Below are 13420 nucleotides of genomic sequence, written 5' to 3' on the forward strand. Positions count from 1 at the left end.
TATACAGATTCAGTCCTTGTTTCCATTTTTAAAAATACTTTGTCACTTCAATCTTAACGAAAGCTTACTTTAAATTGACATCCCTAATCTCTACTGGCAGAATTGCTTGCACTTTCCACCATTGAGTCTCATTCTACAGAAGCTGTGATGGACAAGAAGAATTATTGTTTTTGTAAATGTGTAAAAAATAAATAATTAACTTTTAAAACTGTAGTAGGCGTTCATATATTATAATTATTTTATTATTAAATTTTGTTTTTTGTTCGAAATAAATTCATATCAATTTCTTTGAATATAAACCGCATATTTTTTTTATTCCTTTTTTTTATTTTTTATTTTTTACATTTATATTTTAATTAAATTCAAAGATGCCCACAATAGGGATAAATGGTTTTGGGCGCATTGGTCGTTTGGTGCTGCGCGAAGCCCTTGATCGAAATATGCCAGTCGGAGCTATCAATGATCCTGGGGCGAATGTGAAGTACATGGCTTATTTGCTAAGATATGATAGTGTGCATGGAGTTTACAATAAAAAAATATGCATTACGAAAAATTGTTTGATTGTAAATGATGTGAAAATAAAGATTTTTAATGAAAAAGATCCAGAAAAAGTAAAATGGTGTGAAGTTAATGTGGACTACGTGGCAGAATGCACTGGTATATTCAAGACAAAGAAAGCTGCTGAAGTGCATTTGAAAAATGGTGCAAAAAAGGTTATTATATCTGCACCATCCGAAGATGCCCCAATGTTCGTATGCGGAGTCAATTTGGATAAATACAAAAGCGATATTACGATAGTTTCTAATGCATCATGCACAACGAACTGTTTGGCGCCTTTGGCAAAAGTTGTTCATGAAAACTTTGAAATTGTTGAAGGACTTATGACTACAGTGCATGCAGCAACTGGAAGTCAAAAATGTGTTGATGGCACAGGAAAAAATTGGCGTAGTGCACGCAGTTGCTTCGGAAATATTATACCTGCTTCAACTGGCGCTGCAAAAGCTGTTGGTAAGGTTATACCGGAACTCAATGGAAAACTTACTGGTATGGCCTTTCGCGTACCATGTGCGGATGTGTCTGTGGTTGATTTAACATGCCGTTTGGGAAAACCCGCTAATATAGAATGTGTTAAAGAACTAATACGTATGGCTTCAGAAAATGAATTGAAAGGTATATTAGGCTTCGCCAATGATGATGTTGTGTCCAGTGACTTTACTACAGATAAGCGGTCCTCGATTTTTGATTCGAAAGCAAGTATAGCATTAAATGATTCCTTCGTGAAGTTAATCTCTTGGTATGATAATGAATATGGTTACTCTTGTCGGCTTCTGGATTTATTACAATTTATGGCGAAAAAAGATGGTAACTGCTAAAGTTGTATTTAAATTCACAGTGTGGAAAACTAAATATATTTTTTATGCACTTAAAAAATATTGATAATAATAAAAATATATAAAAATTCCTTTAAGTCTTTAAAAAATAAAAAAATATAAGTATATTTAATTCCAGACGTATCTATATCTATATGTATATATTTATATAACTATGTTTACATGTACACTTCATGTTATGTATCCAAATCTATATATAAAAATATATATATCTATAATTAAATATGTATATATAAACATATGTATAAATGTGTCTACATGTGTATATCATGTTATGTTTAGACTTTGAAACTTGCGTACTAATTATTTATTTAAATAATACGATAACATTTATTTACAAACTAGTTTTTCGTTTATTTTATTAAATTAAAATTGCAATTTATCTTATTGGTACATTATGTTTAACTAATTGAATATTTCGTCAATATTTATAACTTATTACCCGCGGAGGAAGTATACTTTTTATTAAATATTACAATTTTTATTTAAGGGAAAACTGTTTAGTTGCTTTTATATCCTTGATCAAGTGCCTCGCGTGCATATACAATCAAACAACACTTGCACTACCTTGGAATTGATGCAATGATGATATGCTTCGAATTTCATTATCATCTGGATCTGCGCTAGTTATATCTTCATCTTTATCTTCTAGTGTGGGTGTTTTTATACGATTACGTATTATAATATCACGTTCAGTTGTTGGTTGTAAATGTAAAGAGCTTGGCGTTACTTCTGGAGCGTCATCGCAACCATGTAGGCCTAATGTTAAATTGACTTTGGAATGCTGTCCGGCGGTAAGATCACTACTGGGTGGTATATTAACACCGCTATTGGAAGAATTAGTTAAAGGTGGTGGTCTTAGTCTCGCTGGATCCAATAATGAATGCATTTTAGTTTGTTTTTTTGGTGTACGTGCAGGTGATGTTTTACGTGAATTAGCTAAATTTTTAAGTTGTTTTGCACTGAAATAGTATAAAATCATATTTTTTAACTATTACTACACATTTTATTTATAAACTTACGCATCAATTAATTTTAATAATAGGCGATGATATGAATCATATTCTTCGCTTCCAAATTCATTTGGATCATGTCTTGCATGTTCGTACATATCACAAAATTGGTGTATCATACGTTGACCGGAGCCATTCAGTGTGGCCGATAATGTTGTTAGTAAAAATGCACGCAAGCTATCATAGGCATGCCGTATACTTCCATCGCTTTTATGTATTTCTTTTTCTACAAATAGAAAAAATGAATACATTCACTAGTACATAAGTTGGTTAACATTTCGATAATGAAGCTGATTTTTAGTGTTTAAATAACGCTTTTCAAACTGATATGTAATTTTTAATTTAGGAATTATTATATTACCTAAAGATTTAACATCATCCACAGCCTGCATACGATAATAGTAGGGTGGTAGTGGCTTATCGGGTTGTAAAATGTATTTGTCGTCATCCCACAATAATTTTGGTTCTTGTGTTATTTTTGGTATACAATCTAAGCGACGCTCTATTTCACGCCTCAGTGCCTAAAATGTGGCATAAATGGATTAAAAGAAATGTGTTTACAAATTTATGAGACAATACTTTTTTTGCATCAGTACCAACTGGTACATGTGGTCCTCGGCGACTTCTCAAAGTAAAACGCATAATTTGTCTTTTGGCAAATATGAATAGCATAACAAATGTTAATACTCCACCACCAATTATAATTATAATCATAACACCCGATAGTTGCTCCATTTTGGTGATTGTTTTTTCACCGTATATATTGGAAAATGGTGCTCCAAAGTGAGAACGTTGTTTGGCGTTTTCAAATATGTATTTTGTAAACATTCAAATTTTATTTAGTAAACATATTAGTGTTCTAAAATTAACTGCATTTTATTTAATGATATAATTTGACTTGATTTTTATTGTTAAGCAAAACTTTTGTTGTATGTTTTTATTTTTAATTGCTTTGTGCCTTTTCGCTTCTGTTTTGTAAAACGAAATGTCAAAATACTATTGTGAATGTTAAAAATTGTGTTTTACATAGATAGCAAAAAAACAGGTTTGTTATTTTTATCTTCTGTAAAATATCAGACGGCGAGATGTCTGATATATGACATTTAGTATAATTGATATGTTAGGCAGTGCTGCAAAATATTTTGACAAATTGTGTTACAGATCTATTAAATTTCGTTAGTTGAACAATTCGACAAATATTAAGATTCGCAATTTATGTGAGGCAGAATTGTAATCGATGTACTAAACCTGTAACATTTACTGAGACTAGAACATTTTCAAACTTTATAAAAATTTATGAGTGTATAATATTGTATTTTTCACTAAAAATTATATATATTAATGGTTATATACCTTACAATTTAAATTAAACCATACCAGCAAATTTCTTTTCGTAGTAAACGTATTTTTAAATTCGCCGCTTATAGAGATGAAATTTTCTTGTTAGAAATTTTATTATTATTTTCATATGATTGAAGTTTTGAAAAAGTTTATTTATATTATTTATTTATTTGTTAGTTAACACTAAAATTGATTTTAAAGTTAACTATGAATAAGGAACTGAACTGGTAGGTCCTTCGCTCTGAGGTTATTGATTTTTAAAGATTATATAGTATAAGGAAAATTTGATCATAATAAAAGCAAAATATGTCATTATTACAGCTTCCTTGGTTCCTCAATTTAGTGAAGGATTAGTGAAGTAAAATTGATTATTCTGAAAAACTTTTATAGTTAAGTTATATATCGTAGTGCTAATAATTCCCGAAATATCAGGCTTTAAAATAGCAAATTATAAATATATTGCGCGTATATGGTAGTTGTTGTTAATAGTTATGCGTGATTAATTTATTAGTTGTTTCTAGGTGGCACTGGTTACTCAAAATAGTAAATTTAACAAAATTCGTTGCGGGGTCTAGGAAACTGTGATTAAGTTAATTTTATATATAATATAATTCCATGTATCAAAACATATTTTTTTGTTAAAAAGGACCATTCGTTAACATGATAATTACGAAATGTTTCTATGTAACAACACGACATTAAAATAATAGCAAATTTTATTAATTATTTATTTATTAATTATTTATTTATTAAATTATTAAAGAACTTTATAGTAGTACATATAGTAGTATTCGTAGGGCTACTGAAATTGTTAACATCGAAGTTACATTTTTTACTAGTATTTGGTAAATATCGTAGCAAGAATATGTCGATTAAATATCGAAACTTCTTGATTCGGTGTTCATGGTCCGTTTCAGATAATTTGCGGTTTGCCATTTCGTCTACTGTGTTGGAAGTTATCATTCTAACAATGCGTGAAATACAAACAATTTTACGTATTCATACTAGACTTATTCTACTATTAACTTTCGCTCTAAATTTTAGCGCCATAGCTAGATATTTGTAAAAGCTGCAATACCGAACCTTCGCAATCTGCTATCCTCATTAGCGAGTTTTTGACAAAGCACAGTACGAATACTATCGAACAGCCAATGAAATCGCCTGATTTCGCTCTTTTCTATTTTTTCTGTATAAATGATTCCAGTAATCAATCTGGTGAAAAAAATGGTTATAAAAAAATCCGATTATAAAAAGTTTGAAGGATTGGATAATGAATACATTTATTTTTCAAAATTTCTGAATAAATTCATGAAACTTTTTAATCAAGGTGGTATAAGTTTCAAAAGGCTTCATCAGGTAACAGGCTATTAGTCGCAGATAGTTTAGTTTTCACCATTTAATTTCAACGTTAATTTGTAATTTATATTAACTTTGCATTTGGTATGGTACTAGATTTTAAATGTTTTTAATTTATTTATATGGCGTAGTATACTTGTCTTAATGTAATTTTCTACAAGTTTGGATCCATCTGTGTGCTCGTCTTCCGAACCTTCACGCAATTGATTAACGTTCTCTGGACTTTTTTCTTAATTAGGAATGTTAATTTTGTTACAAAATGAGTAAAGTTGTGGACGGAAAGAAATTTCTGCGAGATTGACTATTATGTCACACATTTCTTATCTGGTCATGGATATTTTCGAAAATATCTATACAGAATGCAAAAAGCAGAGCAGCCCAACTGTATATACTGCGGATCAGTCGAGAACAATGCTGAGCATACTTTCTTCAACTGCGAAAGATGACGTGGAGAAAGAACACTACTTGCAGAATATAAAGATCACTTTACAGTCGATAATATTGTAGAAAAAATTATTGAACCAGCAGAAAATTGGAACAAAATCACGCAATACATCGGAAATGTTTTAAGGGAAAGGAAGAAAGATCTGGACGCAATCTAATCTAAAACGAAGAGCAGGAGTGAGAGCCGTAACACATATTCTGAGATTGAAAAAAGGAGACTGTAGGGCAAGATTAATTATCTGCAAGAGTAGCGGGGCCTGGACGCAAAAAAAAACAGAAAAATAAAAAAAAAACATGAAATACAGTCACATTATTATTCTAATTATTTTTGTATTATTATTCATCATTATTCTGTACTAAATATTTGCATGATATTGAGAATATATATCAGAATTTAAAATCAGTTTATTTATACTCTTTTAATAATTTAAATGAGTGAGGAATTCAACTATGTTAATTATAAAAATAAATATAAAAATAAATATATAAATAACATAAATTAGACATAAACTATTCTTCTAAATGAGCATATACATATGTACGTCGGATCTGCTCTTTGTAAAATAAGAAAACACTTGTGTTAAGTAAATATTAAATATTCTGAATGAGTCAAAAAAAAAAAATATATCAAAATATTAGTTAAAATATTTTTGAAATTAAATTGTAGTTAAAAATTGAAAATGAAGTTCGCATGTGTAAAGTTTCTTCTAATAATCATAATTTGCAATTGCAAAATAATAGCAAATAGTGGTGGCCTCATTACGAAACTAAGTCCACCAAAGTTTAATGATTCGATTGACACGATCGAGTATACATCAGAGAAACCAACTTTTTTGTTTAATTTACACAAACAAGCGGGCGGCTCTAAAAATAACACTGAAGAAAGTTTTGCACTTTTAATCCACAAAATTAAGAAAACGGATCCATATGCGTTAATGTTCAGAAATATGGCTGAGGCCCGAAAGTTTGCGAATAAAGAATGGAAGCGCCTACTAACTGAATACGAAATTGTTCCGCGAAGAAATAATCAAAAACCGGTAGAATGGTTTGATAGTTACGGAAAACTAATAGAGAAATAATACTTCTATTATTTCTCTTTTTATTAATAAATTGTTTAATTAATTATATAAATAAGTAAATTTATTTATTATAAAATAATAAAAATCTACAGAGCTATTGAATGTCTTTTTGATTTGTTGTGCTCTTCTTCGGTTGGTAATTCAATTTCTAATCCATAATTATCATATGCAAGATTTCCTAAAGAACTAGAACGTTTCCAACTACTGACACGTCGCAGGGATGTCTCGTCATTAGACATAATACCTAAACCACTTTCATTATTTTCCTCTGTGGGTGGTATATGTCCAGTGTTGTTTTCAATTTCATTGCAATTAGTGACTGGGGACGCTTTGGTTCTTTGTGTGCTTCTAAGAGTTTTGGGTTTATTTCTTTGGTAGCGCTTATAACAATATTTTATAATTCCAGTGAAACAAAATATATCACAACAAACATCAGATGTACTACGTAAACATGCAAAGAATTCCGGCATAAAGGATGGATTAATCACAGCATAGACGATTATATTCATGCTTAGTTGCAATGCATTCAATGTTAAACAGATAACCTCCATGTTCTCCATAACTTTCAAATTTACTTTTGTTATATCGCCTCCGAAAAGCAAATTCAAAGCACTTTTACGTGATGTCATATGAGCTGGAATCTCACCTACCAGGTACAAAGTGATGACTATGACAATACTGATAGTGAGTCTTGTTTGATGCTGTAAATAGGTATGGAGTCAAAGAAAAAATCGTTTAAGTGCAAACATATATATACTAAGTTCTATAACTTCTATATATACATTAAAAAGTAAATAGATTTTAAAAATATTACTGACTTTATAGCGCTTTTGAGTACATTTCGATGATCTTCCGTTAGCATTTTGGCATAGTTTGCTTTTCTTGTTCCAACGACGAAAAGCTATGACAATGACTGCATTCCCGATGAGTAAAAATACAGCCGGTAATATTCCTAATAAAATAAAAGTAAACCAGTTATGGATTTTATAGAATCTGAAAGAGAAAAATTGTTTATATGAATAATTATTTTATATGTTATATTGGCGTGAATCATTTACGTTTTTATAGATTATAAGATATTATGAATGTGATTATTTTTTTTGCTATAATATTTAATAGAGTAAATTTTTATTTATTTAATAGAGTAAATCTCTATTTGGTGAACTTTTGCGTATAATTATTTTTTTATCAATATATGTACAGAGTTAGTAAATAGTCTTAATTATTTTTGTCCTAAATAAGTTAAATTAAAACTAAATAATATTATAATTAATTAGATTATGTACAGCTGCGGTTTATGCGTTCGTTTTAATTTAATATAGCAAGATAATTTGTTAATGAAAGAATATAATATCATATGGCAATAGTGACAAGTCAAGTATAGCTTGAGATCGGTTGTCTAAAACGTGAATCTGCTTTTCTCATTCTATAGAATACAAGTTTAATATTTGTAGTCTTTAGAAAGTTATTCACTGATGGTTATATCATAATTATATATATGTATATATGTATATTTAATAATTTACTGTTTGAACATTTATGTAAGGTTATGTTTTTCTTAAAGATTGCATTTTCTAATTTTGAAATAATTTTGACTAAAAATGTTGAATTAATAGAAGAAAAAAATATAGATGTAACTATCAAGTTCTTGTTTTACTGTAGGTGATTCAACGTGTTCGAATATTGTGAAATTGATGCAGCTCGAATAGCTTGAGTTAATCCGAGTTCGAGAATTAAAATTAAACACTGTGTTTACACTAGAAAAACATTGTCAAGATTTTGACATATACTATTATATTTTTACTAACATACAAATTTTTGTTGGCAGAAAATATTCGAATATATTGCGTATTTTATTCGAATATAAAAATTATATCAAAGCCTTACTCAACAAATATTCGAAAACCATATGATATTTATATATTTAGAAAGACAACATTCTTAGTAGAAAATGAACAGCATATTTTTCTAGAAGCCGTAAATGTGGAAGAATGTGACTGAGGTGAATAAAGATCGTTAATGAAGAGCTCAGAAAAATAGAAATACATATCAACATAAAGAATAATAAAAATAGTGCACCCGAGGTTGGATTGTAAAAACCAGAGATGATACGTTGTAATACTATCCCGACATCATTAACGTTAACATATTACTTATGACGTAGTATTATTCGAAACATAATGCTCAAACTCCTTCAATTTGTTGACGCTCAATTCCATCTATTTCAATATGACCCAATCCATTCTCATTTTGTTTTAAAATAACAACTATGGTCATTATGATCCATATTATAAAGTTTGTAATTTCATTTAATGTGACCGTAGTTTTGCGTCTACTAGGTATATCACTTTTCATCAGCCACATACTCAGTCACATATTTATCTTGTATAATATTATCTTATTGAATTCTCCTGATTTCTGATAGATGGCTTTTTTCACAATTTTTTTTTCGAATTCAAAAACCCCATACTTAGCAACATATGGACAATTACTGGATAGTGGGAAAGTTCTTTAGTAAAAATGCACATAAGTTAATATTTTCATAAAAATGGTAAGAAAAAAGGTTTTTTTACCGCAAAAATGATGGGTCATTTCGAAAATAATCCATATCGAAGCATCATAAATTTCAACTCCATTACAAGGAAATAGTTTTCTTAATAGAAACTACTGTTTTAAAAGAAACGACAATATTTTTTTAATATTTATTAATTAATTGAATTTTTGGCTGACCATACAGTCATACAGTTTCGAGTATTGCCGAATTTCTATCATCTGTGGTGTTTTTGAAAATAGTTATTGTATTGAACATAAATGCAATTTTTTTTTTCGGATGTGAGACCTATTTTTTCTATAATGAGATTTCATTTATTATACAAATAACTGGAAAACATTTATAAATAAATTATTATGATTTTGGAATTTTCCACAAATTTTCTCAGTACACCGTGTCTCCGGTAGAGTAATTAAGTTGAGGGAGCATTATACGTATTTGATATGCGAGACTGGAGAAGGCGCGCATGCAGTTGAGGCGCATGGAGAGACAAGCTGCGTTAAGCTGAAATCCGGTAACCCATATATATTAATGGAATAAATATTAATTATTGAGTTTATGTTATTTAGTTGTATTATTCGAGATAATACTGAAAGGATCTTTTCTTCTTCTTCTTCATCTTTGCTTGATCAAACGAGTTAGTGCCTAAAGCACTTTTACTCAATAGCGTCTGTGACTCCATTGAGCTCCATTGAATTGTAATAATAAGTTATTCATATTTATTTTATTAGAACATATTATAAAGGCATCGCTACAAGTACATATTTAGGTATATAACACATCTATGTTATATAATTCTTTATTTAAAAAAACCATTTCCTTCCTTTCCACAGTTGACTTCACCTTTCGTGTTGAAATAATTTGGCGTAAATTATTTATAATTAAATCATAGCAAAATATATTATCTCTTTATCTACTGTGTACTCGTATGCACGTAATATCAACAAGTTTATTAATAGTTCCCCAAAATAAACACAGAACGGCTTAGTGAACAATAAATAATAATAAAGGAAAAAATAAATTTGCAACAAAACTTACTCACTCTGAGTAATAAAACGAGGTTGTCTGAAATGTGCCATCCTCGTTAACAATGAAAACGAAAAAATATGGTATATTCACTGCGAACGAAATGATGAGGGCTACAATGACCATACGACGTGCGACGCGCCGTCTACAGAATCTGGGTGTACCATTCGGAAGACCATTCCATAAATACACCATGCGATCACAGCTAAGGCAAGCCAAAATCAGGTTGCCTGCTCCAGTTGTGATACCGAAGAGCGGAGTTTGCCACTGAAAGTCATAGACAATCCAAAAGTAACTATTATAGAAAATGCTACGTGATAGTGCGGTCAGTGTGATAAAGAGGCATGATATGCAGTCTAAACAAGAAACTGCAGCCAAATAGGAAAAAGCGGATGGTGTCATTTTTGGACGCATAAATACGATTGTATTTATGAAATTTGCACAAAACCCAAAACAGGCCAACGCTGGCACTATGAAAGCATATATAATAAATTTCAGTGCCGTCGGTTCACTACGTCTCCAGACGCAATTGCCATATGGCGTATATATTTCATGCTGCATTCTCTGCAATAGAAGATGTGATGCCACGCACTGCATACTTCAATCCGCCGTTTATATGACTTTAATTTTAATTAAATATTAATTATTATTATTATGTAATATATTTTTTTATATAAACTGTTACGGAGTTTACTTTTTACCGATGTCTATCAATCAACTGAGCGCTAATTTGTTTCTAATCAATCCATACCGTTTTCTGCCATTTTGATAGATTTCTATGTCATCTACATGAGATAAGATTATAAGTACTGTTCAGCGTAGCATTATATGCTAATTTATATTTTATTAAAGATAATAATCGTGATAAGAATATTTTGGATAATTTTTTGTTTTCACAAATTATGAGATTTTCCAACATAGATAATACAGTCTAGGGCTACTACTGTGCCAAAACCAGATGTGAAGTGACGTCATATACAGACGTATCATAAAGATATTTTGGAGACTTGTATAGCAACAAAACGTCACAGGAAGTTATTAGGTGCTTGTTGGATTAGGTGCTGGGTGTTAATCCATGTTGAACATGTCTTTTGTTGTTACCCGCTGTTTGTCTTGTCGACTTTACGTCCTACAATTAGTGTTTAATCAGATTTGACTTTATTAATTAGTTTATACTCCGTATATAATTTGTTTGAACTGCAAGTGCCAGGCTTGGTAAGCCTGGTAACATTGATTAAATCGACTAAAGCAAATAACTTCTCTTTTTTCTGATAACAAACTTTGAAGTATTGCTTAATATATATAATATATTACATTTATAATACATTTTTATGCTTTTAATTTTTATGTCCTCAAGTTTATCAGCATTTCTTACATATCACGGGGTCTTCATCGGGCTTCTTGATATTATAGTTTAATAAATTTGATTATTTTGACTAAAGCAAATAATTAATTTTTTTATGATATCAGTCTTTGAAGAACTGCATACCTGTCAGTGACAATATAAGAATTGATAGTTCTAAATTAGTTTAACTCAAATATATTATATATATTATATTAGATTAGTTATACATATATTTTCATGCTTCGTCTTCGTCGTTCTTTTTAGAACAATATTTTTATATGATTGAAGTTTGTGTAATGCAGTTGTAACCGCTTTGCCAAACTACTACTTATAACAGACTAACTTAGATCAAGAGAGTGGTGTAACAAAATTAAGATCTACTGAGGTTTACTAATACATTATAAATCTACAAGTCTATTAATCACAATGTAATTTACAAAAGTTCTTAAGGAAGTAGTGGATAAATGTAGGACAGATTTCTTTATAGCAGCTATATTATGCTCTATGTTACTATATACATATATTGTATATAATTATAATTATAAGAATGTTATTAGTCATATTCAGTAAAATTGTTAGCGTGACCCAATGTATAATTTGAACCAAATCTCACCGTATCACTTCCTTAATTTTCAATATAAATTTTCACTCACAATTAACCAATCATAAGCGTGTTGGTCTTTGATTTTCTTATTAAAAGTTATATATTTTATATTAAATTAATCATAATTCACTAAGTATATTGCATTTGCAACATATATACTTTACTTTAAAATAGTAACTTAATGACAACAAGAATCATCAAAATGCTTTATTATATCACCAAAATTTATTTGTTTTATGGAATAGATACCTTCACATTGTAAACCAATTGAAAATTTTAAATAAATTAATAATTAAACATAATATCATTGCCATTGTTATTAAAAAAAAAATGAAAAAAAAAGTTTACAAATTATGGAATAAGTAATTTACATATATCTTAAGAAAAATGGCTTTAAATTTACTGTAGCAAAAAGTCATCGTATAACTACCAAAAAAATCTAAAAGTTTTCGAAATGGTAAATTACTTGAAAACTCTCTAGATAGCTATATATCAAATACTATATAAAAATAACACTAATATCCAATGATTTTAAATTTACAATTTAGTTTATATCATTAATTATAAAATTATTTTCATAGTTTACTGATGTAAGTGACACTAACTTAAAGAAGTCTCGCGTGACTCTTAGAAAAGACATGGTAGAGAAGGCTGTGGAGTACTTCAAACGCAAACATAGAGATATTACATTGGATGCAATTAAAACTTATATTACCAAAAGATATCATATAGAAATAGAATATAAGAATGAGGAAATCTTGCTTTGGGTTTTACATGCGAATCGTGACACTCAGGATTCAGATAAAGCAAGTACTTCAAAGGCGGCTCGATCTTCAGATTCCACATAGTTGTTACTGTTTTCAAACAAATATAGCGTAGACGAAAATATATATGTTAAGATGAGTTCATTCATATAAAATGACATTAAATAAGCGTTACTCAAAGATGAGAGCTATGCTCCATTAGAGCAGAGAATGAATTTAAAACTATGTACACAAAAATTGAAAATATTTCTAGCGCAGTAAATGACAAAAGCCAAACAAAAAAATTTATTTAATTTTTTAATAATTTTAATTTTTCAAAGTAATACTTAAATTTCGATCTTATTTTATTTTCATATAGTTTCAATATGACCAACAGAAAAAATCATAGTTGTGTTCCAATGGAGCAGTTACAACCTTGCATCACTGGATGAAACTGCGTGCTTTTTGAATATGTGTTTAGGTGGTGGCTATTCGGCTCGAGAATAATGAATTATGATCTGGCTAAT

General features: G+C 29.4%; 3 protein-coding genes across 3 annotated transcripts; 1 reads left to right on the forward strand and 2 right to left on the reverse strand.

Moving 5' to 3' along the window:
* The first annotated feature begins 292 nt into the window (after positions 1-292).
* Positions 293-1463, forward strand: LOC119679579 (glyceraldehyde-3-phosphate dehydrogenase-like). The gene has a single exon (XM_038092022.1). It carries the CDS (start codon positions 369-371, stop codon positions 1371-1373), a length of 1005 nt encoding a protein of 334 aa, XP_037947950.1. The 5' UTR covers positions 293-368; the 3' UTR covers positions 1374-1463.
* A 272-nt stretch (positions 1464-1735) lies between these two features.
* LOC119679578 (protein C1orf43 homolog) lies at positions 1736-3327 on the reverse strand. The gene is made up of 4 exons (XM_038092021.1): positions 2984-3327; positions 2766-2925; positions 2414-2630; positions 1736-2353 (listed from the first exon to the last, which is right to left on the reverse strand). The coding sequence occupies exons 1-4, from the start codon at positions 3230-3232 to the stop codon at positions 1939-1941; spliced, it is 1041 nt and encodes a 346-aa protein (XP_037947949.1). The 5' UTR covers positions 3233-3327; the 3' UTR covers positions 1736-1938.
* Positions 3328-6710: 3383 nt separating this feature from the next.
* On the reverse strand, positions 6711-10762 carry LOC119674449. Its single transcript, XM_038085588.1, has 3 exons — positions 10218-10762; positions 7443-7617; positions 6711-7325 (listed from the first exon to the last, which is right to left on the reverse strand). The coding sequence occupies exons 1-3, from the start codon at positions 10760-10762 to the stop codon at positions 6711-6713; spliced, it is 1335 nt and encodes a 444-aa protein (XP_037941516.1).
* Positions 10763-13420: the final 2658 nt, after the last annotated feature.

This window comes from Teleopsis dalmanni, chromosome 2, assembly GCF_002237135.1.
Source record: "Teleopsis dalmanni isolate 2A chromosome 2, ASM223713v2, whole genome shotgun sequence".
NCBI classification, from domain to species: domain Eukaryota; kingdom Metazoa; phylum Arthropoda; class Insecta; order Diptera; family Diopsidae; genus Teleopsis; species Teleopsis dalmanni.